Source organism: Notolepis coatsorum (genome assembly GCF_963971535.1).
Source record: "Notolepis coatsorum genome assembly, chromosome: 11".
Lineage (NCBI taxonomy): Eukaryota > Metazoa > Chordata > Actinopteri > Aulopiformes > Paralepididae > Notolepis > Notolepis coatsorum.
The window spans coordinates 22,395,874-22,421,745 of NC_140175.1; the positions used below are offsets into that span (position 1 = coordinate 22,395,874).

General features: G+C 43.4%; 1 protein-coding gene across 2 annotated transcripts in view; it reads left to right on the top strand.

Moving 5' to 3' along the window:
* The window catches only part of setx (senataxin), a 139,158-nt gene that overhangs the window by 35,541 nt on the left and 77,745 nt on the right, over positions 1–25,872 (top strand). For both annotated transcript variants that reach the window (XM_084325202.1, XM_084325203.1), the window contains 3 exons: positions 10,890–11,118; positions 11,890–11,999; positions 15,642–15,972. In XM_084325202.1, coding sequence (XP_084181328.1) covers positions 10,890–11,118; positions 11,890–11,999; positions 15,642–15,972 — 670 coding nt within the window. The remainder of the gene's footprint in view (positions 1–10,889; positions 11,119–11,889; positions 12,000–15,641; positions 15,973–25,872) is intronic.

Sequence of the window (25,872 nt, forward strand, 5' to 3'; positions counted from 1 at the left end):
CCCTGGCAAATTAGCGAAATACCTTCTATGCACGTTTTGAGGCTGTAAATTACAACAGCCTACAGGCCACTGCCGATGGAGACTCTGTTGAGGTTAACAGAGCATGAGGTGAGGAGGACCTTTTAAGAAACTGAATAGTAGGAAGGCAGCAGGACTGGACGGCATCCCAGGTTGCGTCCTAAAAGTCTGTGCCGACCAACTGGAATATTCACTGACATATTCAACCTGTCCTTGGTCTGTCGTCCCCACCTGTTTGAAAAATTGCACTATTGTCCCTGTACCCAAAAAATCCACACCCCCGCTTGCCTCAATGACTATCGCCCTGTAGCCCCCACTTCCATAGCCATGAAGTGCTTTGAGAAGCTAGTGAAGGGCAGTGGCGCCGCCCCACCTGCTGTTAAATCAGAGAAGAAGAAAATAAAACTTTTTAGTTTTTTTGTTTTATAGCCCTATAAATAATATAAACATGTTTAAAATGAATAATATTTACTCATTTTAAGTGTTTGTATTTCCAATGCACAATATAACGTTATTATCTAAAATAAAAAACACTCGTTTTCCTGAGCAGGAAGTGACTCACGTTTTTTTTTTATTTTTTCGTATTTCTCGGCCCGGGCTAGACGCGATAGCGCTCTGAGTGCGCATCACAGTTTGATCGCTGTATCCGTCACAGCCAATCAGTGCATAACGCGTTGTGCGTTGAAATATGACTATGTTGGAATCCGGGCGCGATTTGAAGCGGTCTAGCCAGTAGCGTCAAGAATTTCTGTAGCCGCATTTCGCGGAGACGCTCTCTGATTGGCCGACGCCAGTATTTTTTTCCGTAGCAGAATTTCACAGAGACGATCTCTGATTGGCCGAATCCAATTTCTAATGTTCCAATTCTAGCTTATTCCTAGGTTGGTCCGTTGGTGGTACGGTAGAGATAGTTGTGTTGTTGTGAGATGCAGGCAGCTGTTTGTCTTAGAGCGTGCCGTGACTGCAAGTTCTTTAGACTGTTAAGCTTAGGCACTCTTTCAAAGTTGGTTAAGGTTAGAGTTTGTCTTAGAGCATGGCGATAGAACGCCAGGTAGTTTGCAGTCTGTTCGAGCGGAAATGGACAAAGGAATGAAGTACTTGTGTTGTGTGGTGCTGCTAACTGCTAACAAGCTAACACTTGGCTAACAAGCTATATGGCGGATGCAGTCTGGACACAGTGGACAGTGGTCTGGAATACATCAACAGTGGATTATACACTACTTTATCAAGGCAAGCCCTCCTGCCCTGGACGTGTCAACTAAACAGTGAGTCTCTCTCTCTCTCTCTCTCTCTCTCTCGCTTTTGGATTGAAAATACGTGGATTATGGCTTGTTCAATATCGTCTATGTTTGAATGAATGAATGAATGAGAACTTTATTAACAGATTGCAGAATGGGTACAATACAGTACGGCTCAATACACACAATTGTTAAGGGGATGCAGACCAGAGAAAGACGTTTGTCTTGTTTACATCAGGGTCCCAGATTTTCGATTCATATCGATAATAGCTAGCCTTGGCTCGTTTAACAATATGCAAAATATGTGTACAGCCCTGTACTCATACTGAAGTTATTCTTGGTATATAATAGGTCTGATTGTAACGAATCGATTCCACGTCGCGCTGTGTGTGAGGGAGAGAGGGAGAGATCTGCGTGTTTGGAGACGGGAGCGAGTTTTGTTTCTAACTTTTCTATTTATATATTGTGTTTCAAGTTGTGAATTAGACTATACTTTATTTGACTGGTTGTGTGTTGTTGTAGTAACAGCTGAGCGACTCGTTCATAAGAGCCGATTCATTGCCGTGAGCGTGAGTCGAATCGCTCACGTCTTGCCATGAGTCGGTTGCGTGGTACTGTACATGTTTGCAAAATGTTTGGTATAGCGCCCCTAGTGGCGAAGCATCCACGAGCCGCTACTGGTGAAGGGCTACATCTGTTCTCCCTCCCCATCATACTGGACGCGTGTATATGTATATTTTCCCTAACGGAGTTGCACTTCCGCGTTCGGTTTGCGCGTTCTGATTGGCCACTGACGTTTTTTCCAGCGCCAATCGCTTTACTCCTAACAAACTGGTTAAGCTTGGCGACTCTTTCGAAGTCGCTCTCTTTCGAAGTTGGTTAAGGTTAGGGTTAGTTGGTTAGGGTTAGCTGGTTAGGGTTAAGGACAGGTTAGGGTTAGGTAGGGCTGGGCGATTAATCGATTTTTCGATTAATTCGAATGAATGATCTAGGACGATTTTCAAAAAGAAAAAGAAAAAAACATTTAATTTTTTTTCCACCTTTTTATTTGACAGTGATGTTTGGTGAAAGTTAGATTTGCACTTTATTAATCCCAATAGGGCAATTAATTCTTGTTTGATGATCAAGAGGCACGTTTAATTTCTTAAGTGAAGTTTGGTGAAAAAGCTATTATTGCACTATTAATCCCAATAGGGACATTCATCTTTGTTTGATCAAGAGTAACCTTTTATATATATACCGGTATATATTATATATATATATTTCTTTAAGTGAAGATTGGTGAAAATTAGGTTTGCACTTCAATCCCAATAGGGAAATTCATCTTGGTTTGATAATTCTTTTATTTGAATGATTTCCTAGGCGTTTCTAGTTTTCAAGAGAAAAAAATCGATTAAAATCGGAATCGGATTTAAAAAAAAGAAATCGGATTTAATTTTTAGGCCATATCGCCCAGCCCTAGGGTTAGGGTAACAGCCTGCTGGCGCGATTGTTAGGAGTAACGCGATTGGCGCTGAAAAAAACGTCAGTGGCCAATCAGATCGCGCAAACCGAACGCAGGAGTGCAACTCCGTTAGGGAAAATATACACGCAGGCTTGAACTATCCCTTCTGCCAATGGGTCTTGGACTTCCTGACTTCCAGTGTCTTGAGAGAGAAGAGAGCTGGGAGAGAGAAGAGAGCTAGAAGAGAGCTGGGAGAGTGTGAGAGAGAAGAGAGCTGGGGGAGAGAGAAGAGAGCTGGGATAGTGTGTGAGAGAGAAGAGAGCTAGGGGAGAGAGCTGGGAGTGTGAGAGAGAGGAGAGCTGGGAGAGTGTGAGAGAGGAGAGCTGGGATAGTGTGTGCGAAAGAAGAGAGCTGCGAGAGAGAAGAGAGCTGGGAGAGTGAGAGAGAAGAGAGCTGAGATAGTGTGAGAGAAGAGAGCTGGGAGAGGGAGAAGAGAGCTGGGAGAGAGAGAGAAGAGAGCTGGGAGAGTGAGAGAAGAGCTGGGAGAGTGAGAGAGAGGAGAGCTGGGAGAGAGAGAGAGAGAGAGAATAGAGCTGAGTGTGAGAGGGAGAGCTGGGAGAGTGTGTGTGAGAGAGGAGAGCTGGGAGAGTGGAGAGCTGGGAGAGAGAGAAGAGAGCTGAGAGAGAGGAGAGCTAGCAGGGCTGTACGCTAAGCTTTTTCACTAGGGGCACACAAGTTTGCCCCTAAATGAGAAATTTAGGGGCAAAAAATATTTTTTAGGGGCACATTTTTTTAATAAAAAGTTTTCCATTATAGTGCAAAAAAAATATGTTCCTCCTGCCTCATTACATTTAACAAAAGTGCGTTTGTTTTCAGGTTTGTATCTTTTATAATGAACCAACTGAGAAAGTGTGTAAATCACTAATAGAACAAAAACAACAAACTGTGTGTGTGTGCGCGCACTTGTGTAGTGCTCCTTGAATCAGATCACCACAACACACACACACCATTGCATTAATCAGGAGGACAAGAAACTCTGCATACCTTTGTTTCACAATGAAAAGTGCTTTATAAATAAAATAAATTATTATTATTGTAAATAACCCCATGAAAGGTTTATTATTTTTATGGGTAATTACCTGCTTCATATTTGTGATGTTACTGGTTTCAGGGTGTGCCTAAAGTGATCAATGTGTTGGGCCATTTATAGAGATCTATGCCAATTAATGTTTTATGTATATCCGGGACTTTTTTTTAATAAGAATTGAGAGGCCTACTACGGTATTTGTTATGTCAAAATGCTCGCTATCTCCACTGTCTGTGTGTATACTCTGCTTTGGTCAAATCAGCCCTCAGCAGGGTATCTGCGGCTCTGCAGATATACCCTACTCCCTCAGCTAGCCCCTTTCGTGACTGCGATACAAGTCAGGGTAATTTAGGAGTGAAATACGAATGAAGGGTTGAAATCACTACTCGCAAGGTTGCCCCCAAATATTATTTACCACTCGCACAGGACAAATTAAGGGGCAATTTGCGATCATCTCGTCGCAGCGTACAGCCCTGGCTAGGAGTGTGTGAGAGAGAGAAGAGAGCTGTGAGAGAGCTAGGAGAGTTTGTGAGTGAGAGAGAGGGGATTAATTTAATTGAATTGAGAGGAGAGCTGTGAGAGAAAGGAGAGCTTGGAAAGAGAGCTGGGAGAGTGAGGGAGAGAAGAGAGCTGGGAGAGAGAGAGAAGAGAGCTAGGAGAGAGAGAGAAGAGAGCTGGGAGAGAGAATAGAGCTGGGAGAGTGAGAGAGAGGAGAGTGGGAGAGTGGAGAGCTGAGAGAGAGGAGAGCTAGGAGTGTGTGAGAGAGAGGAGAGTGAGAGAGAGAATAGAGCTGGGAGAGTGAGAGCGAGGAGAGCTGAGAGAGAGGAGAGTGAGAGAGCTGGGAGTTTGTGAGTGAGAGAGGGGATTCATTGAATTGAGAGGAGAGCTGTGAGAAAGGAGAGCTTGGAGAGAGAGAGGAGAGTGTGAGAGAGAGGGAGAGCTAGGAGAGTGTGAGGGAGAGCTAGGAGTGTGAGAGAATAGAGCTGTGAGAGAGCTGGGAGAGTGAGACAGAGGAGAGCGGAGAGCTGGGAGAGAAGAGAGCTGGGAGAGAGAGAGGAGAGCTGGGAGAGAGAGAGGAGAGAGCTGGGAGAGAGTGTGTGAGAGGAGAGCTGGGAGAGAGCGAGGAGAGCTGGGAGAGAGAGGAGAGAGCTGGGAGAGAGTGTGTGAGAGGAGAGCTGGGAGAGAGCTGGGAGAGTGTGAGAGAGTGTGTGAGAGAGAGGAGAGCTGGGAGAGTGTGAGAGAGAGCTGGGAGAGAGAGGAGAGAGCTGGGAGTGTGAGAGAGAGTGAGAGAGAGGAGAGCTGGGAGAGTGTGGGAGAGAGTGTGTGTGAGAGAGAGGAGAGCTGGGAGAGAGTGAGAGAGAGCTGGGAGAGAGAGGAGAGAGCTGGGAGTGTGAGAGAGAGAGAGAGAGAGGAGAGCTGGGAGAGTGTGAGAGAATAGAGCTGTGAGAGAGAGGAGAGTGAGAGAGCTGGGAGTTTGTGAGTGAGAGAGAGGGGATTAATTGAATTGAATTGAGAGGAGAGCTGTGAGAAAGGAGAGCTTGGAGAGAGAGAGGAGAGTGTGAGAGAGAGGGAGAGCTAGTAGAGTGTGAGGGAGAGCTAGGAGTGTGAGAGAATAGAGCTGTGAGAGAGCTGGGAGAGTGAGACAGAGGAGAGCGGAGAGCTGGGAGAGAGAGAGGAGAGCTGGGAGAGAGAGAGGAGAGAGCTGGGAGAGAGAGGGAGAGAGAGTGTGTGAGAGAGGAGAGCTGGGAGAGAGCTGGGAGAGTGTGAGAGAGAGAGAGTGTGTGTGAGAGAGAGGAGAGCTGGGAGAGTGAGAGAGAGCTGGGAGAGAGAGAGGAGAGAGCTGGGAGTGTGAGAGAGAGTATGTGTGAGAGAGAGGAGAGCTGGGAGAGAGTCAGAGAGAGAGAGCTGGGAGAGTGTGAGAGAGAATAGAGCTGTGAGAGAGAGAGAGAGTGTGTGAGAGAGGAGAGCTCGGAGAGAGCTGGGAGAGTGTGAGAGAGAGAGTGTGTGTGAGAGAGAGGAGAGCTGGGAGAGAGTGTCAGAGAGAGAGAGAGAGAGAGGAGAGCTGGGAGAGTGTGAGAGAGAGAGGGAGAGCTAGGAGTGTGAGAGAGAGAATAGAGCTGTGAGAGAGAGCTGGGAGAGTGTGAGAGAGAGAGAGAGGAGAGAGCTGGGAGAGTGAGAGAGAGGGATAGCTGGGAGAGTGTGAGAGAGAGAGGAGAGAGCTGGGAGAGTGTGAGAGAGAGAGGAGAGAGCTGGGAGAGTGAGAGAGGGATAGCTGGGAGTGTGTGAGAGAGAGCTGGGAGAGTCAGTGTGAGAGAGAGCTGGGAGAGTGAGAGTGTGTGAGAGTGATGAGAGAGAGTGAGTGAGTGTGAGAGAGGAGAGCTGGGAGATAGAGGAGAGTGTGAGAGAGAGAGAGGGAGAGCTAGGAGTGTGTGTGTGTGTGAGAGAGAAGAGAGCTGAGAGAGGAGAGTGTGAGAGAGCTGGGAGGGGGAGAGAGCTGGGAGAGAGAGGGAGAGCTAGGAGTGTGTGTGAGAGGAGAGTGAGAGCGAAGAGAGCTGGGAGAGAGAGAGGAGAGTGTGTGAGAGAGCTGAGAGTGAGAGAGCTGGAAGAGTTTGTGAGTGAGAGAGAGGGGATGAATTGAATTGAGAGGAGATCTGGGAGAGGAGAGCTGGGAGAGAGAGGAGAGCTGGGAGAGAGGGAGGGAGAGTGAGAGAGAGAGCTGAGAGAGAGGAGAGCTGGGAGTGTGAGAGAGGGAGAGCTAGTAGTGTGTGAGAGAGAGGAGAGTGTAATAAGAGAGCTGGGAGAGTTTGTGAGTGAAAGAGGAGAGCTGGGAGAGTGAGAGAGGAGAGAGCTGGGAGAGAGAGAGAGAGGAGAGCTGGGAGTGTGTGAGAGAGGGAGAGCTAGGAGTGTGTGAGAGAGCTGGGAGAGTTTGTGAGTGAAAGAGGAGAGCTGGGAGAGAGAGGAGAGCTGGGAGAGTGTGAGAGAGAGAGAGTGAGAGGAGAGCTGGGAGAGTGAGGGAGAGAGAGGGAGAGCTAGGAGTGTGTGTGAGAGAGAAGAGAGCTGAGAGAGAGAGGAGAGTGAGAGAGCTGGGAGAGAGAGGGAGAGCTAGGAGTGTGTGTGTGAGAGGAGAGTGAGAGAGAAGAGAGCTGGGAGAGAGAGAAGAGTGTGTGAGAGAGGGAGAGCTGGGAGAGAGGGAGAGCTAGGAGTGTGTGTGAGAGAGAGCGAGAGAAGAGAGCTGTGAGAGAGCTGGAAGAGTTTGTGAGTGAGAGAGAGGGGATGAATTTAATTGAATTGAGAGGAGATCTGGGAGAGGAGAGAGAGGAGAGAGAGGAGAGCTGGGAGAGTGAGAAGAGCTGGGAGAGAGAGGAGAGCTGGGAGAGTGAGAAGAGCTGGGAGAGAGAGAGAGGAGAGCTGGGAGTGTGAGAGGGAGAACTAGGAGTGTGTGAGAGAGAGAGGAGAGTAAGAGAGCTGGGAGAGTTTGTGAGTGAAAGAGGAGAGCTGGGAGAGTGAGAGAGGAGAGAGCTGGGAGAGAGAGAGAGAGGAGAGCTGGGAGTGTGAGAGAGAGGGAGAGCTAGGAGTGTGTGTGAGAGGAGAGTGAGAGAAGAGAGCTGGGAGAGAGAGAAGAGTGTGTGAGAGAGGGAGAGCTGGGAGAGAGGGAGAGCTAGGAGTGTGTGAGAGAGCGAGAGAAGAGAGCTGTGAGAGAGCTGGGAGTGTGAGAGAGGGAGAGCTAGGAGTGTGTGTGAGAGAGAGAGAGGAGAGTGTGAGAGAGCTGGGAGAGTTTGAGTGAAAGAGGAGAGCTGGGAGAGAGAGAGGAGAGCTGGGAGAGTGGGAGAGAGAAGAGTGTGAGAGAGTGAGAGTGTGAGAGAGAGTGTGAGAGTGAGAGTGTGAGAGTGAGAGTGTGTGAGAGAGAGAGTGTGAGAGAGAGAGTGTGAGAGAGAGAGTGTGAGAGAGAGTGAGAGAGAGTGAGAGAGAGTGAGAGAGTGAGAGAGAGTGAGTGAGAGAGTGAGTGTGAGAGAGTGAGAGAGAGAGTGTGTGAGAGTGTGTGAGAGAGAGAGTGAGAGCGAGTGAGAGAGTGAGAGTGAGAGAGAGTGAGTGAGAGAGTGAGAGAGAGAGAGACCAAAAGGTCCTGCGTGGCCAGAAAAAGCTGAAAATGCTATACAAAAAAATAAATAAAAAGATGACGCTGTGATTGGTACAAAAGCATGTTTTAAGTTCGGTAGAATAGACCTTACCTTAGTCAGAAGCGGTACTGCAGAAAGAATAATCCCAGTGATCCCATCGCGATCGCAAAGTATTAACTTAGTGCAAACAAACAATATGCTCAGCCAGCACTAGACTTTCCTTTCTTTAATATAAACACAAAAAAACAATGTTTAAATTCCCTGATTGTCAGTTCTTAACACTTTGAGTGCCAGCGACGAGATAACTCGTTAGTTCATGCCGACCGCTGAGTGCCAGCGACGAGATATCTTGTTTTTTTTATTAGCGATTTGAATTCATATTTCATCAATCTAGTCTCACGTTAGTGCTGCAAACTCTCTCTGAGCTCCATTGGGAAAATACCGCCCCCTATCGTCTCTCCCTGTGGTACTGCACCCCTTTGGAATGGATTGAATGAAACACATGGGGGAAAGAAAATCCTGCTTCCTCATTTTACTTCTCGGGCAATTCACCCGAGAGGATCGGATTCATTGACCACCACCAGAACAGCATGGAATACATATTTCCAGTACCCAGCTTTGGATCAATAAATGCGATTGATATTTTGAATGGCGATCAGGAATTGGAATAATCTTTTTGGAGAACATCTGAGGTAAGGAATCTATTTTACCAGTCTTAGGATAATCAGAGCTTTTTTCACAGATATATCAACGTGTGCCCTGTGTGTGTGCTGATCAGGAAATGAGAGAATCGATTTTCAGCTCGCTTCTATAGCGTGCATAAGTACACTATCGATAATCTAGCGTTTATTCAAAACTATTCATAAATAGGCAGAAAAATTTGTTTTTTGTGTATTCCAGAATATTCCAGTAAAGGGCGATTATCACAGAATCTTTATATTTTCCTGAAACTTAAAAAAACGAGCGTTTTTCAAAATGGTATAAAACGGAAATGAACCGATTTAAAAAAAAAAAAAAAATCCGTTTCGACAATGTTGACCGCAAACAAGTCATTGATAAGCGACGGCCAGATTAGACACATAGCCATAATTTATGACATAGTTTATGCGTTTGCAAATATGAGAGCTCTATCAGTGAAGTGGGTGGTGGCATTCAAGGGGGTAAGGCGCACCGCATGGCTGGCACTGAGTGTGTTAATGGCAAGATTAGTTTTCCGCTTGAAATTAAAGTGCAGTATTTGAAATACAATGAAAGGAATATGGCTGGATTTCTTATCAAAGGGAAACGTGTCACTGTTATTTAAAATAAATAAATAAACAAATTAGAAGGCCATCAATATAAATTGCAGCATACATCAAACTAACACACACACACTGTACTGTTTCAAAACAACACTGCTCTGTTCATTCTATTTTTAAAATACGTACATTATCTGTCTACATTTATTTAGACTAACATTATTTAAATATTGAGTGAAACTGTGGTGGATTACGTAATTCAGTGAGTTGGAACTATCTATGGGTTGGCGGGTCCGCAGGGACATTTTAGCTTGTGGGACCTTCAGCTCAGCCAACGTTATATCAGCTCCGGTAACGTTAGGAGTTCATAACATGCAGTGGAAAAGCAGCAATAGTCACGGTTGGAGTTAGTAAACTAAACACAGTTCTTGGATGTTGAATAAACGCCTATCATTGTCTTTAAACACCCCCGCCTCTCAGACTCCCATTTTCTCCTCTGCTAGCTAGTAGCTAAGGTAACATTTCATTGACTGTATTAGCTGGCGGGCTACCATAGTTAAAACGTACGTTGTGTTGTACAAACTGCTAACGTTATGGCAAGATGTGTGTAGGCCTATGTAATGTTAATGGCTATGTTTTTAAAGTCCTAATGAAGATTGATTTATATTGCGCTTGCCATTTACACAAACTGACTAGCACCTGGCTCTGTGCCAAATGAAGTTTTTTATTTTTTAATTTGCGCATCCCCTGAACCGTACGATACACAGACGCCCCGAACCGTGGAGGTCGTATCAAATGCGTATCGTTCCACCCCTAGCGCTGGTGCATTGAGGAAATCCCTCCGGCAGTAATATCTTGTTACGTGGGTCCAGACAAACACTCGAGTGCATCAAATCGCTTTCGAAACGCAATAATCTATATGATTTCGGCGTTTATTGCGTCATACAAACGGGAAATGGATCTAGCAGATCGACGTCAAATAATTGGAATATTTTTCCTCAAGTCTCATCGGCGAATGGTAAGAGGAATATAACGTTATTTTCAGCCCGATTGTTTATACATTTCATCTGCTCAACATATCAACCCATACTAAATAAAGCCGTTACTGATGATCAAGGAATTATAAACGACCCCCCCCTCTTTCCTTCACGCATGATGAAGCATAATGTATACCGATCATATACTTTTGAATTTTTTAATATAGCTTGTAGGAAATAAACGTCAATCGATAATCTATATGCTTCAGGGCCTATAACTTGCGTTTTTGGAATTACAGCAGAAAACCTTAAAAACATACTTATATTCTCGACGGTATTAACAAAATATAACGTTCCCACATCCGGAACGATAGATACCCGATGTTGAATGGGCCATAGTAATGTCGATATAACTATAATATTTAAAAAGTTATAGCCCTGCAAAGAAGGTAAACATCTCCATAGGCTTACAGCGGTGGCAGACTGGACCCAATGATGGGTACAATGCACCGTGCCCAATGTGTTAAGAGGTTAAGTATAAATTACAATGCGTGTCTTTTTTATATGAAAAACTTGCTGACTATTGATGACGACATTATAAAAAAAAAAAAAAAAACATCTCTTTGACAGTACTCATGACTTGTGACGGTACACCTTTTAAATTAAGTAGCCTATACCTCCCAGCCATACTCTTTGTGTGCTTCACTTAGCAACTTCCCATGAACTTCTCCACGTCTGCCCCTTCCCTCTCCTTTCCACACATCCCCAGAGGCTATGGAAGTTGGAGAAGCACCGGCTCCTAAGCCTCTTCTCTTCGGTATCCAGGGAGCCGCTGGAGGATCACGATGAGCAGCAGTATGACGATGACGACGACCTCTATTTTGTGGACGTGGACGGCCAGCAGCACAAAGTGCCTGATGCGGAGTATGCACACAGAGTGCGTATCCCTCTGACGGAGATCCTGAAGTATCGCTATCTGTTGGGAGATCCAACATTAAGTAAGTAAATCCCTAGCCCCAAGACCACTTCTCAAGCCAATTTGGAAGCTTCACTTGCAGATGTAGTAGTAGTAGTAAGTAAATAATAAGAATTATTCACATTTGTCAAAAATAGCCAAACAAACCAAAAGCAAATGACTCGTTCTTTTTTTTTTATCTACTTTTTCTCCCCATTTTCTATTTTTCTCCCATCCCAATTTCGTATTATCCAATTCTACCCTCCCCTGTCTCGAACGTTGTTAGACTATGCCTCCCACTGGTCGGCTGCAATGTCGACGAAGCCTTGCATCACGTGTCCCCTCTGGTACACGAGGAGGCAGCCGTCGCATCTTTTCACCTGTACAGCGCGATCTCTGTGGCGAGGAGTAACGCGTGGGAGGCTCACACTGCCCCCGATACTTCCTGATTCTGCTGTACAGGCGCACCAACCGACCTGTAGGAGTCGCTGTCCACAACGTCCGATCCCCACCCACCGGCTTTCCCACCCCCTAATACTGCCAATTGTATTAGTATGAACGACCAGCCAAGCCGGAAGCAACGCAGAGAGCTGGGCTCGAACCCAGTGTCTCCTGCGTTAGTGGCGAGCGCCTTGCCCACTGCGCCACTTAGCCGCCCCAAATGACTCATTCATGTATATCAGCATTGTTCCACAAGTTAACCCCAACAATAGAAATACATCTCCTTTTAATCCCTTTCTTAGCTTTTTGAACAGTAAATTTACTGTTTTACACTATTGCTGAAGGTAAACCTCACAATCTCCACTTTCTTCAGGTGACATGTGTGTTGATGCCCTCTGCAAACTGGAGGAGAGCCAAGACTCCTTCCGAGTTTATGACAAACATCCAGGAACGTATCTCCTCCTAGTCCACCCCAATGAGACGGTAATATTCAATTGTCCTCAATTGTGTAAAGGTTTACATTATCCATCTACAGTACATTTATGCAAAATATTGTCTTGTATTGATGTGTAACCTATATAAAGTAATTATTACTAATGTACTCATGTATTCTCCAATACGAGATTAACCCCTTGCTTTTGAGTAGCACTAAAAGATGCTATGATTTAGCTGTTAAGATTTGTGGTGATGATGCTTAAATGCTAGATGAGAAAAAGAGATGCACAGAAGTTTCGTAAGCCAGCCCATAAATAAACGTCTATTGCTAAATACATTGATGAAAGATCTCAGTGGATCCACTATTTTCTACGTTTTTATATTTCAGAATTGGCCATTTGTGAGATCAACATAAATCCCAAATTATTGTTTTATTTTTGGGGGTGGGTTAAACCATGCCATTAGGCCTGCCGCGATAATCAATAAATCGATTAATCTGCGCGATAATTAAAATGAATGCAATGATTTTGACGGGCGTGATTAATTGCTATTTGCGCGTTTGTTTTAATGAGGCGGAACCAGTACCCCTTGTCAGTCACTCTCCGTGTGGGGAGGCGGGCCGCTGGCGTTACTAGAGCACAGCACGGGAGCTCCTGTGAGCACATAGCTTAACTACATTTCTCAATAGTGTTGCTCCTTTTAACCAAGTAGCGTTCTTTGTAGTGTAGCTATTTTTAGACCCAAGTAGTTACTCGCTACTGCCCGGAGAAACTGGACTGCTAAATAAAGATTAAATATCTAGCGTTGATGCTATTCAATGCTATCAACATTAGCTAAATAGCTAACAAACGAAATACAATGTATAGCATAGCTACAACACACAATAACGTTAATACAATTACATGCATCATTGTTTACAATGAACGGGTGGGGCTAGTCAAAGGACTGGACACAGGGACAAGTTAAACATGAATTAATTTATTATAACAGGTAGTTTCGAGTCGTGCCTAAGTACGCACCACAGGGCTATTCTATTATATATGGCTTTGACGCTTCCTCCTCATCGTTGATTGCCTGTAGTAGCTGCATCTAACGTTAAAACGAACCTAAAGTTAGTTGTTCACCAACAATCTCAACATTTGTTTTATCATTAGCTTAAAAACACAGAACCGGACGAGACAAATTGTCCGCTCATACATTCTGCTAGGATAATAACAACAATACTTCCGCTCGCTCCGGTCGGTGGGTTTCAAAATAAAAGTCTAAAACACCGGAAAAGATGTTTATTTTGTACAGCGTTTTCCTCCACGAGTACTCGAGTACATCATGTGATCAATCGATCTGGATTATTTTTGCCCATCCCTAGTTTATCCTGTGCTGAAGTCTCCATTCTAATAGAGATAGTATATATTTTAGTGTTTATTTGATTATTGTTTCACTGCCTTTTTATTTATTACGTTTCCAAATTTTTTTCCTCATACTTTATTAACATTTTGTACATGGTACCGCAAGGTACATTAATAATACATGTACATGTTAAAAGGATGACACAAAAAGCGAGACAGAGGGCTTGTTTCCAGTTTCAGTGTTTTATAATAAACAATCAAACTGAGCATTTTTTTATTTAGGATATTTTAAATGTCTTCCAATGTTAAATAAAGGTTTATTGCACTTTGAAACGGTTTCCCTGCATTATTATGCTATTATATTAGTAAAAAAAATTTAAAGGTTAATTGAAAACTTTTGGGAAATACATTTCTCAACAAAAAAAAATCTCTCAAAATCGCAATAACATTGCTTATCACAATAATTTTCTGGGACAATTAATTGCCCAGCAAAATGTGTTATCGTGACAGGCCTACATGTCATACGTATAGGTTTTAAACATAATAAGCATAGACTGTAACAATGTAGACAAATAAGATGCCCATAAAAGTAAAGTCTGCCTTAAACAAAAGCACGCCACCTTAGCTTTCCTACTTTGTTGCCATTTAGTGCTCCTAGTCAGTGTAATGCAGCACACGTTTGGCCTAATGCTTGGTAGAATTAGGTCTTTAGCTAGCATTAGCTGTAATGTTAGGTGGCTAGCTAATGTTTTGTAGCCAGGGGACCAGCAAGCTAACGACAAAAGCAGATGTTGTCTGTCTGTTTCCACTTTTGGGTCAGGAGGGTTGAATGTCACTAGCAACAGGGCTGCTCTTGCATTATCAGTTGAGCTGAACTTATCATTTAATACAGTGTACAGTAGGCCTACGGCAGGTGTCTGAGATGAAAAGGAGAGGGTTCTAAAATTACTGAACTAAATAGAAGTCAGAAATTCAGTATAAATCAGCTAAGATAAAGATGCTTATCAGTCAATCGGACCCCACCCCTTACGAAACGTTACTGAAAACAAAGGATGCATGCCATGGTGGAAAGACGAGCAACACTAGAAAACAGTTTGTTTGTTTGTTTACAAAGATGTGCAAAGGAGGAGCATAAACATTAATTTGAGGAAATACACACGCACACACACACACACACATACACACACACACATAACGAGTCACATTAGAATCAAAACAAGCATGTGCAAGAGACAAAAAGAGCAGAAAAACGTCCCTTGAAATCTTTGTTCCCAGCTAAACTTTACTTTATAGCAATATTTTTGCTAAAGTAATATAGCATACTAGGCTTGGGCGGTATCATTTTTTTCATACCGTCATACCTTGCTGACATAATACCCGCGGTATGACTTTCATTTTCATCAGCGGGGGGGGGGGGGAGGAGGGAGGGAGCAGAGCAGAGCTAAGTTAACAATATACTCGTTATCACCATAAATAACGCTTATATTGAAATATGTTGACATTAGGGCCGTTCTTTCAACAGAAAAGTGCACTCAAACCTAAATTCCTTAGCAACCTGTGTTGCCAAAGTAAACAAAAAAAATTAAAAACAGTGCGCACGTTCGAGACACGGATATGAAACGAGTCATACGGAACAAATAACGTATAACGGAGGCTGAAATTAGAGCAATGTGAGTCACAAACTCACAACAGTAGTACACGACTACACATACAGACGCATAAAATTGATTCTGCATTGATTAAGTGATAATCAAAACCCAGCTTAAGCCGCTAAACCCATGTAGTGAATCGCGAAGCCAATACGCACACACAGTCGAACTGGAACGGTTTACCAAACATACACTCCCAGCATTCATATCTTATATGAATATCTTATATCCCATCATATCTTATATCCCAGCAACATAACATAACTTACTTACCCAAACAACGTGTCCCCGACGACCCCGAGTCCACTCATGCACAAATCCATTTCAAAACAGGAACACGCACGTGGCTCTGCTGAGCTCTGACTGAGAGAGGGAAAGACAGACTGCCCTGCCCTCTGCTGGCGCGTGCTGTGCACTACAACCATTGGCACACAGTCTGTGACGTCACGGTATTGAAAATCATATCGACAGGATTTCGAAATATCCTGGTATACCGTCATACCGCCCAAGCCTATAGCATACTACATTTCTGGTGTAAAATTGCTATAACATAACTTTAAAACCTAACTGATAAGCCTAACTTATATGAATTTCTGGCAATCTTCATGAATTGAAAGTTTACATGGAAAGGCAGTGTGAAATCTTTCAAGCTCATCGTCACGTGTGACACGTAATTTTTCTTCTTGCTCTTCCAGGTGAGACGGTGGGCTATTCAAGCCGCCAAATCTTTGGGGACCGTGGACAGAGATGATTTTTATGACCTCCAGGACATTTTGTCCCTGATGTTTTTAGTTATCGAGCTAGGGATCTCCGAGATATTCTGGGACTGTGATAACCCTACAGCCCCGTGGAGCGCACTGCCGACGCACCTGTATGATCCCAACACCCCCAAAGTCTACTGGCTGGGTATCTGCATGCTGCTGAATCAGCTGGACGCCCAGGCCATGGACTCATTATTCCACGACTCGGATAAAAACGTAAACATACTTCAGTGCATCATCAACACCTTGAAGAAGAAACCTGATGGTAAGATATAATTGTTTATAATAGCCGTTATTAGTAATGCTTAGGCCTGGGGTCATCGATTACATTTCTCTGAGGGCCAGACCTTTTCTAAGCAGACACTGTTGGGGCTGGACTTTCAAATAATAAAAGAAACAACATTATTTGTTTTCTTTAACACTTTGATCGCCAGGTTTAAATTCATAATTTACCATCATTCGCCAGCCCTATTTAATATGGAGAAGTTCCCCTTCTTTGCAGGGCTATAACTTTTTAAATTGTATTGCTAAATTGACATTACTATGGCCCATTCAACGTCCTATATCTATTGTTCAGGGTGTAGCAACGTTATACTTTTTCATTCACATATTCATACTAAAATAATACGGTCTAAAGTAAGTATAAGTATGTTTTTATCGTTTTCTGCATCTTTCTCCAGAACGTGATTTATAGCCCCAAATTAGGGATGTCCGATATTATCGGCCGACCGATATTATTGGCCGATATCGGTAGTAAAATGTGATATCGGAAAATATTTTTTTCTTTTTTTTTTCTTTTTTTAACAACATTTATTTAACCTTTATTTACCCAGGCAAGCAAGTAAGAACCAATTCTTATTTTATTTATTGTCAAAAGTATGCATGTTGGTTTAATTCAACAACAAGAGATATGTAATGTTAATTTTTACTTTTTTAATGATCATATTTTGCACAGATAATGCTTACATTTAGAAAGCCTTTTGAATGCATCCAGTGAAATTATTAGTTACCTGAAATTATTACGTTTTTTTGGGGGGAAACCCTGCATATATCGGTATCGGTTGATATCGGTATCGGAAATTAAGAGTTGGACAATATCGGAATATCGGTATCGGTAAAAAAGCCAATATCGAGCATCCCTACCCCAAATGCATTATATTGATGATGAAATACAGTTTGATAGGAATCTGCGCGAGATTATTTTTTTTCAAATGGACGTGCTTCTAGAAGTTACTACTGATCATTTGATGTTGACCGGATGGGGGGGGGGGGGGGGGGGGTCGTTTATAATTCCGTGGCCAACGTTATATGATTCATCTAGTGTGGGTAATATGATCATTAGAGCAGTTAGTATCGAACATGGTAAAAAATAACGTTGAATCTTACCGTAGCTTCCTCATAGCGTTGGGCGATGAGCGTGGAACAGACATTTTCCTATTATGGGATGTAGAAATATGCGATCCATTTCCAGGTTGTATAATAGTATATACGTCCAAATCATGTTGTTTATCGAGTTATTTGCAACCGATCGATGTCCAGTGTATCAAGATGGAGTCCCGCTAACGATAGCGAGTGCCCGGACGAAATATGGGAGAGCACCACTTCCGGCGCATCACTTCCTGTTTGGGCGATCCGCCGATCGGCCACCAGATGGCGCTCTTGAACCGTTGGAGAGTTGAGAGGGGATCCAATCCAATCCAACTTTATTTATAAAGCGCTTTAACAGCCACAGGGGCACAAAGTGCTGTACAGGGGGAGCATATTAAAAACTATTAGCAGCACTAAAAATAGAAAAAAAAACAAGAGTACCAAAACAGAGATAAAAAACATTAGGTAAATATAGGCAGCAATACAAGTTTAAATAGATCAGAGTACTTAAAAAAAAATATTTAAAAGCAAGGGAAACAGTAACAAAACGATACAACAACAACACAGTAAGACAATAAGATCATAAAATCAACAAGCTACATGGTGTCGAAAGCCAGAGAGAGTATATCTCAAGTGTCCGGGGGAGAAATATGATTTCGATCACAGATTTTTGAAATATTGATATCAAAGACGTGGTCCAGCGTCTTTGGCAGAATAAGCATGGCGGGGAAAGACGTGTCCCAGCGTTTTTGGTGATTAAAGTGTTAATATTAACTCATTGACTGCCACCAGCTTTCGCCCTCTTTACTAAATTGCGCTAGCGCTATTGACCATTTTAGCGATGTTTACAGACCCATCGTGTGTTCTGTATTATAGCTATGGAGACAATAGTATGGCTCATTTTACAGGCATTGTTCATAGTCCATTACTGACTAATCAGTGAATTTCTACACACTGTAGTTTGTTACACGCTAAACAACGCCCCATGTCTTTTTTCATAGATCGCGAGATATGACGCTTTTTATGCAATAAGCCCAAATCGTCCTTGTTGATCGCCTGAAACCCCAAATACTCCCAAATCAAAGGTATATACCATGTACACATGTGCCTTCACAAAATCATCAATGGGGGGGGGGGGGGGGGGTAGGTAGTCTTACCCCGAAAATGCAATCGTTACTAGCAGCTTGGTTTGTCCGGTAAGATACGACATTGTGATCGTTACAGAAACATGTTTCAGGTTCGGTAAAATAGACATAGAATATACCTTACCTTAGCCAGGAGGTACTCCAAAAAGAACAATTCCAATGATCCCATCGGCGATCGTGATTACTCGTTTATATGTACGGTAATTACTCGTATACGGGAAACTATAGGTTTTGAGGGGAGAAGATCTCCTAGCATTGCTCTGCTCCCCCTCAGAGCGAGCCAGGAAAAAAAGGGAGCAGGACAGAGACAGTTTAGTTCAGACAATCAGAGTTCAAATGGTACTGCCACCTGGTGAGATTCGATCGGCATTGCAATTCCAACGTAGGCATATGAATCAAGACACCTAGGGGCGGCTACGTGGCGTAGTGGGCAAGGCGCTCGCCACGAATGACGGAGACGCTGGGCTTGCCTGTTCGAGCCCAGCGCTCCACATTGCTTTCAGTTTAGCTGGTCGTTCATACTAATACACATTGGCCGTATTAGGGCGTGGGAAACTGATGGGTGGGGATCGGGCGTTGTGGACAGCGACTCCTACAGGTCGGTTGGTGCGCCTGCGCAGTAGAATCAGGAAGTGTCGGGGGCAGCGTGAGCCTCCCACGCGTTACTCCTCGCCACTGAGAGATCGAGCTGCGCAGGTGAAAAGATGCGACTGCTGTTACCTCAAGTACCGGAGGGGACTTGTGCTATGTATGACTTAGTCCACATTGCAGCCGGCTTGTGGGAGGCAAGAAACAGCGTTCGTGACAGGGGAGGGTTGAAAATGGGAGAAAAAGTGGATAAAAAAAAAAAATGAATCAGACACCTAGATGGCTCCGGCTGACAGTATAGAACGGGGATCAAAGGAGAAGATCAAAGGACCAGGTTTTGGCGTTCAACACATGGCGAGATAACCCGACTTTTCTCTGGTTTGGCTGGCAAAGAGTTCAAATGTTTAATGTTTAATAATTAATGTTTTTTTTTTATTAGCCTATATCAGTGTGAACGCCTATACTGCAGCCAGCCACCAGGAGGCGATATATATATATTGCCTTCACTTTTGGGGAGCTGTCATGTTAATGGTTTTGACTATTATGCAGTGTCCTGATTGGTCGGGGGAAAAAAGGCATTTTTTTTATGTTACTCTCAAAGAGCCTAAAATTGGAAGGTTGACATTCTTGTCAATCTTGCATGGGATACAGCATAAGCTGCATTCCATTCATAAAATACTGGAATTATTTTAAGCTTCCCCTATCCTAGGCATGCACCCATAGGCGGCGGGTATATAAGGCACAGGGAGGCTATGCCGGCCCAAACGCCCTAGTCTGCGCATTATTATAGGCAGCCTAGGCTACGATATTGTGTGTGTGTGGGCTGCTGCAGCCCGGTGGTGACAATATGCAAGGGTCAGCCTGCCAACCAAGGTGTCAATGGCAGTAGGTGTGGTGGCCGTTAACATTCCAGACTGCAGGCAGTAACCAATCACGCTGCATCATCAAACTAACCGATGCCAGTCTGGTCTTTAAAACCCTCCATGGTCTAGCCCAGTCGTGCCCAACCAGTCGATCGCGATCGACCGGTAGGTTGCGCGCTGGTTTCAAGTAGGCCGCGAGATTATTTTGGAAAATCATTTAATTTGATTTGATTTGGAGGGGAGGACAACACACGTTCGAGCAGTCCTGTGTATAAAAGGCAGCCTGGGCCAATCGATACCGTCTACATTCCGGACAGCGAGCTTCACCATAGGGATGCAAATTGATGCCTTTGTTTTCATGGAGTGGCATGAGTGGGGGTCGGGCCCATCACCTGGCAGGTACAGTATAAACGTGGCTCTGAGACCAGTCTTGAGTCACTCGAAACTGCAAGATGAATGGAACACCACCAGCTAAAAAGAGGTTCATTCAGAGGACGCTAGTTTTCAACAACGCAAGCAAGACTTCACTGCCGCCGCCGCCAGGACCCTCCGACGAGCTGCCGCCGCCGCCGCCAGGGAGCAGCTCCAACGCCGCCTCCGACGAGCTGCCGGATAGCACCAGCGTCAGCGCCGCAAGCAGAACCGGAGCAGCCAAAAGACCAAAAACATATCATTTCCATGAAGAGTGGGAGGAGGCTTACTTTTTTGTTTATTTCAACGCAAAGTCAGTATGTCTGATTTGCAAACAAACTGTGGCTGTGCCGAAAAAGGGTAATTTGGAGCGGCATTATACAACGATGCACAAGAAACACAGCGCGGATTTTCCTCAAAACAGTCCTACGAAGAACAGCACTCCAGCAGCTGAAGTCTTCACTAGTGGGACAACAGTCCACTTTTACGAAGCCCAGCACCAAGGCAAAAGCTGCAACAATTGCTTCTTATCGTGTCAGTCACATTCTCGCTAAAAAGAAAAAATCCTTTAAAGACGGCGAATGTGTAAAAGAGGCATTGACTGCCGCTGCCGATTCACTCTTCGGTAATTCCAAGTATCACACAGAGATTATGGATGCTGTTAAAGACCTTCAGCTGTCACGTAATACTGTGACCCGGCGCTGTGAGGAAATGTCCGAAGATGTCCACCAGCAACTCATGAGGGACATTAATACATGCGAGTGTTATTCCCTGCAGTTCGATGAATCGACTGATATGGTAGATGTGGCACAGCTATGTATTTACATTAGAATGGCCTTTGACGACATGAGCGCAAAAGAAGAGCTGCTCACCATATTGCCTCTTAAAGGATACACTAAAGGTGAAGACATCTTTCAAGCCTTCATGGAGTTCGCTAAGCAGAGCAAACTACCCCTCCATAAACTCATCTCTATTACAACCGATGGGGCACCAGCCATGGTTGGCTGTAATAATGGGTTCATCGGACTGTGCAAAAAAAGCGACGCTTTCCCGGACTTCCTTAATTACCACTGCATAATTCACCAACAAGTGCTGTGTGCAAAGATTTTAAATATGAAGGACGTTATGGACATCGCTATGAAGATTGTGTGCTCTGTCAGGGCAAGGAGCCTACAGAGGAGGCTATTTCGTGCACATATGGAGGAGACGGGGGCGGAGCACACAGACCTGCTGCTGCACACAGATGTAAGGTGGCTGAGCAGAGGTAAATTTCTGGAGAGATTCAGCGAGTTGCTGCCTGAAATTAAAGAGTTTCTCAAGCTTGCTAAACATGCTGAATATACACATCTAGAGGACAACAACTGGCTTTTGAATTTGGCATTCATAACCGATGTCACTGGCATGCTGAATAACCTGAATTTAGAGCTGCAGGGAAAGGATAAATGTGTAATAAACATGATCAGCTCAGTGAATGCTTTTAAAAGCAAGCTCACCATGTGGGCCAGAAGGCTGCAACGCAGTGACCTACGCGACTTTCCTCACATGCAAGCAGAACTTCAACGTCAGGGTGAGGACACCGCACAGTTTGATTGCACACATTATGAGGAGCAAGTTCAAAGCATCTTGTCACAGTTTGATAAGCGCTTCACAGACTTTTCAATACTTGAACCTGTTGCAAGCTACATGTGTTTTCCATTTGGAACTGTAGATGTGGATGACATCACATCCAAAGTGGCCACACTGTTTAATCTGGACAGCCATGCTGTGGAGAACGAGATCCTCACACTTCAAACTGACATTGAGATTAAAGCCAGGGCAACACAAGGGATGAAGGCAGAGTTCTGGGAGCTACTGCTGCCTGAGAAGTACCCCAACCTCAGAAGATGTGCCATGAACTTAACAGCATGTTTTGGATCAACCTACCTGTGTGAGTCTGCTTTCTCTCACATGAAGATCATCAAGTCCAAGTACAGAACCACATTAACAGATGACCATCTTGTGGACTGCCTGAGGCTTGCAACGAGCTCCTACAACCCAGACATTGAAAAACTAGCTACCTCTTCCCAGTGCCAGCGTTCTCACTAAGGTAGAGACATTTAATAAAAAAAAAACAGATAAAGGAGAACTATCAGTGACTGTTGACAGACCTTTTTGTGGAATTGTTTTTTGATTGTATTCCATTTTGCAATGTGACAGCTCTGTTTACACATCATTCCTATTCCTTTTTTTATTGTACATATATTTTTATTGTATTGTTCCACTTTTGCTTTGGCAATGTAAACACATGTTTTCTCATGCCCATTGAACTGAGTGTGTGTGTTGTCAGTGTGTATGCAGAGTGTGAAATAAACTTGAGAAGTTACAGTTACAGTCTTGTCATTCTTGTAAGTCCTACACTACACTGTTACAATGATATATAAAATAGCATATTATATTATATACCCATTCAATATGCACATGACAGAAAATATTATATGGCATATAATATTTTCTGGCGTGTGCATATTGAATGGGTAATACTATTACTACTAATACTAGCCTTATGCACCTTATCACACTGAATACTGTGAATATATTTTTCAGTTAGTTAGAATCTAACTAACTGAAAAATATATTCACAGTATTCACAGTGTCATAAGGTGCATAAGGCTAGTATTAGTAGTAATAGTATTACCCATTCAATATGCACATGACAGAAAATATTATATGGCATATAATATTTTCTGTCATGTGCATATTGAATGGGTAATACTATTACTACTAATACTAGCCTTATGCACCTTATCACACTGAATACTGTGAATATATTTTTCAGTTAGTTAGAATCTAACTAACTGAAAAATATATTCACAGTATTCACAGTGTCATAAGGTGCATAAGGCTAGTATTAGTAGTAATAGTATTACCCATTCAATATGCACATGACAGAAAATATTATATGGCATATAATATTTTCTGTCATGTGCATATTGAATGGGTAATACTATTACTACTAATACTAGCCTTATGCACCTTATCACACTGAATACTGTGAATATATTTTTCAGTTAGTTAGAATCTAACTAACTGAAAAATATATTCACAGTATTCACAGTGTCATAAGGTGCATAAGGCTAGTATTAGTAGTAATAGTATTACCCATTCAATATGCACATGACAGAAAATATTATATGGCATATAATATTTTCTGTCATGTGCATATTGAATGGGTAATACTATTACTACTAATACTAGCCTTATGCACCTTATCACACTGAATACTGTGAATATATTTTTCAGTTAGTTAGATTCTAACTAACTGAAAAATATATTCACAGTATTCACAGTGTCATAAGGTGCATAAGGCTAGTATTAGTAGTAATAGTATTACCCATTCAATATGCACATGACAGAAAATATTATATGGCATATAATATTTTCTGTCATGTGCATATTGAATGGGTAATACTATTACTACTAATACTAGCCTTATGCACCTTATGACACTGTGAATATATTTTTCAGTTAGTTAGATAGTAAATTATATTGACATTTGTGTTGTTTTTACTACCTGTACCCCCCCTTCCCCCATGCTGCTATTATGCCTGAATTTCCCCAAGGGGATCAATAAAGGAATATCTTATCTTATCTTAGCCGAGAGTAGGACAAATTTGGGCTGGTAGCTCTCGGCTAGGTGGCAAATAAAAAGTAGATCTTGGTTCAAAAAAGGTTGGGCACCCCTGGTCTAGCCCCACCCCCACTTTCCGATTTTTCACCTCCAGGTTCACCAGAACTGTTGTACCGGGTGACTTGTACATTTAGCAAAGCAGCCCTCTCCGTGAGAGCTGCCAAGACCTGGAACTCCAGAACGGCCTTTCCCAATGAGCTAGAACAACAATATGCGCCAGGAGAGACGGTCAACTCTGAGTCCGCTTCACATTGAAAGTGATCTCACAGACAAACTTAAAGCAGAAAAGATCATTGATGCGCGAAATGTCGCATTTTTTTTTGTTGCATTAAGGTAAGACAATGGTTAATCATATTGGATGCCTTCATTTGAACAATTAATTTGCACTATATGAAATGAGTGGGGCTCGCTGTAGTAGCCTAGTAGTGTGTGTATATGAAATCAGAACCTGGACAGCACCGTTTGCGTGCAAGCAAAAAAGAAAAAGGGACAATTTTGCGCGCTCCCCGCGCGAGGTCCGTCCCATAATAGCCTACCTTAATGTCCAGCTCGCCCGCCGCCTATGCATGCACCCAAGGCCTACACACGGAAACCAGCACTGTCCATGGACTGAAACAACAGCACATGCATTTCTGCCAATCGCTTTGTTGTTTTTACCATTCTCTTACAGATACTGTACACAATGTTTAAACAGAGGGGGCAAAATGCAATTAAGCCCCGGTGGCCATCCTTAACACTTTCCGTGCCGGAGGTGGGGTGCCCCAGAACCCTGTTGCGTGCCAGCGTCCACTTCAATGATAGAGCTCTCATATTTGCGAACGCACAAACTACATCTTAAATTATGGCTATGTGTATAATCTGGCCGTCGCTTATCAATGACTTGTTTGCAGTCAACATTGTCGAAACGGATTGTTTTTTAATCAGTTCATTTCCGTTGTATACCATTCTGAAAAACTTGTTTTTTGAAAGTTTCAGGAAAATATAAAGATTCTGTGATAAACGCCCTTTATTGGAATATTCTGGAATACACAAAAAACAGTCATTTTTCGGCCTATTTATGAATCGTTTTCAAATAAACGCTAGATTATCGATAGTATATGTGTACTTATGCACGCTATAGAAGCTGGCAGAAAAATCTATTATCTCATTTCCTGATCAGCACACGCGCACACACACACATAGGGCACACGTTGATATCTCTGTGAAAAAAGCTCTGATTATCCTAAGACTGGTAAAATAGATTCCTTACCTCAGATCAGATGTTCTCCAAAAAGATTATTCCAATTCCTGATCGCCATTCCAAATATCGATCGCGTTTATTGATCCAACGCTGGGTGGTCGAAACACCGATTCCACGCTGTTCTGAGGCTCCACAATGAATCCGATCGTCTCGGGTGACTTGCCTGATAAGTAAAATGTGGAAGCAGGATCCCCCCCCCCCCATGCGTTTCATTCAATCCATTCCAAAGGGGTGCAGTACCACAGTGAGAGACGATAGGGGGCGGTATTTTCCCAATGGAGCTCCGAGAGTTTGCAGTGGTAATGTGAGGCTAGATTGATGAAATATGAATTCAAATCTCTAATAAAAAAAAACGAGATCTCTCATCGTTGGCACTCAAAGTGTTAACACTTTAACTGCCGGAAGACGCTTTTAGGCATCCTTCCCCGCCATGCTCAAGTTGCCGAAGACGCCGTAACTCGTCTTTGATATCAATATTTCAAAAATCTGTGATCGGAATCATATTTCCTTCCCGGGGCCCTGAGACACAAGTGTGATCTCCTCTCAATCCTCTAGCGGTTCAAGACTGCCATCTGGTGGCAGATCGAAAAAAAACGGATGTTACCTTTAACCCGGTAGGACTCACTCCATATGGGGTCCGGGCACTCGCTAGTGTTAGAGAGACTCAGTCTTCACACAGTGAACATCGATCGCTGCAAATAACTCGAAAAAACAACATGATTTGGACGTATATATTATTATACAACCTGGAAATGGACCGGATATTTCTATATCCCATAATAGGAAAATGTCTGTTCCACGCTCATCGCCCAACGGCGTGAGGAAGATACGGTAAGATTCAGCGTTATTTTTCAATGTGTACGATACTAACTGCTATGATGAA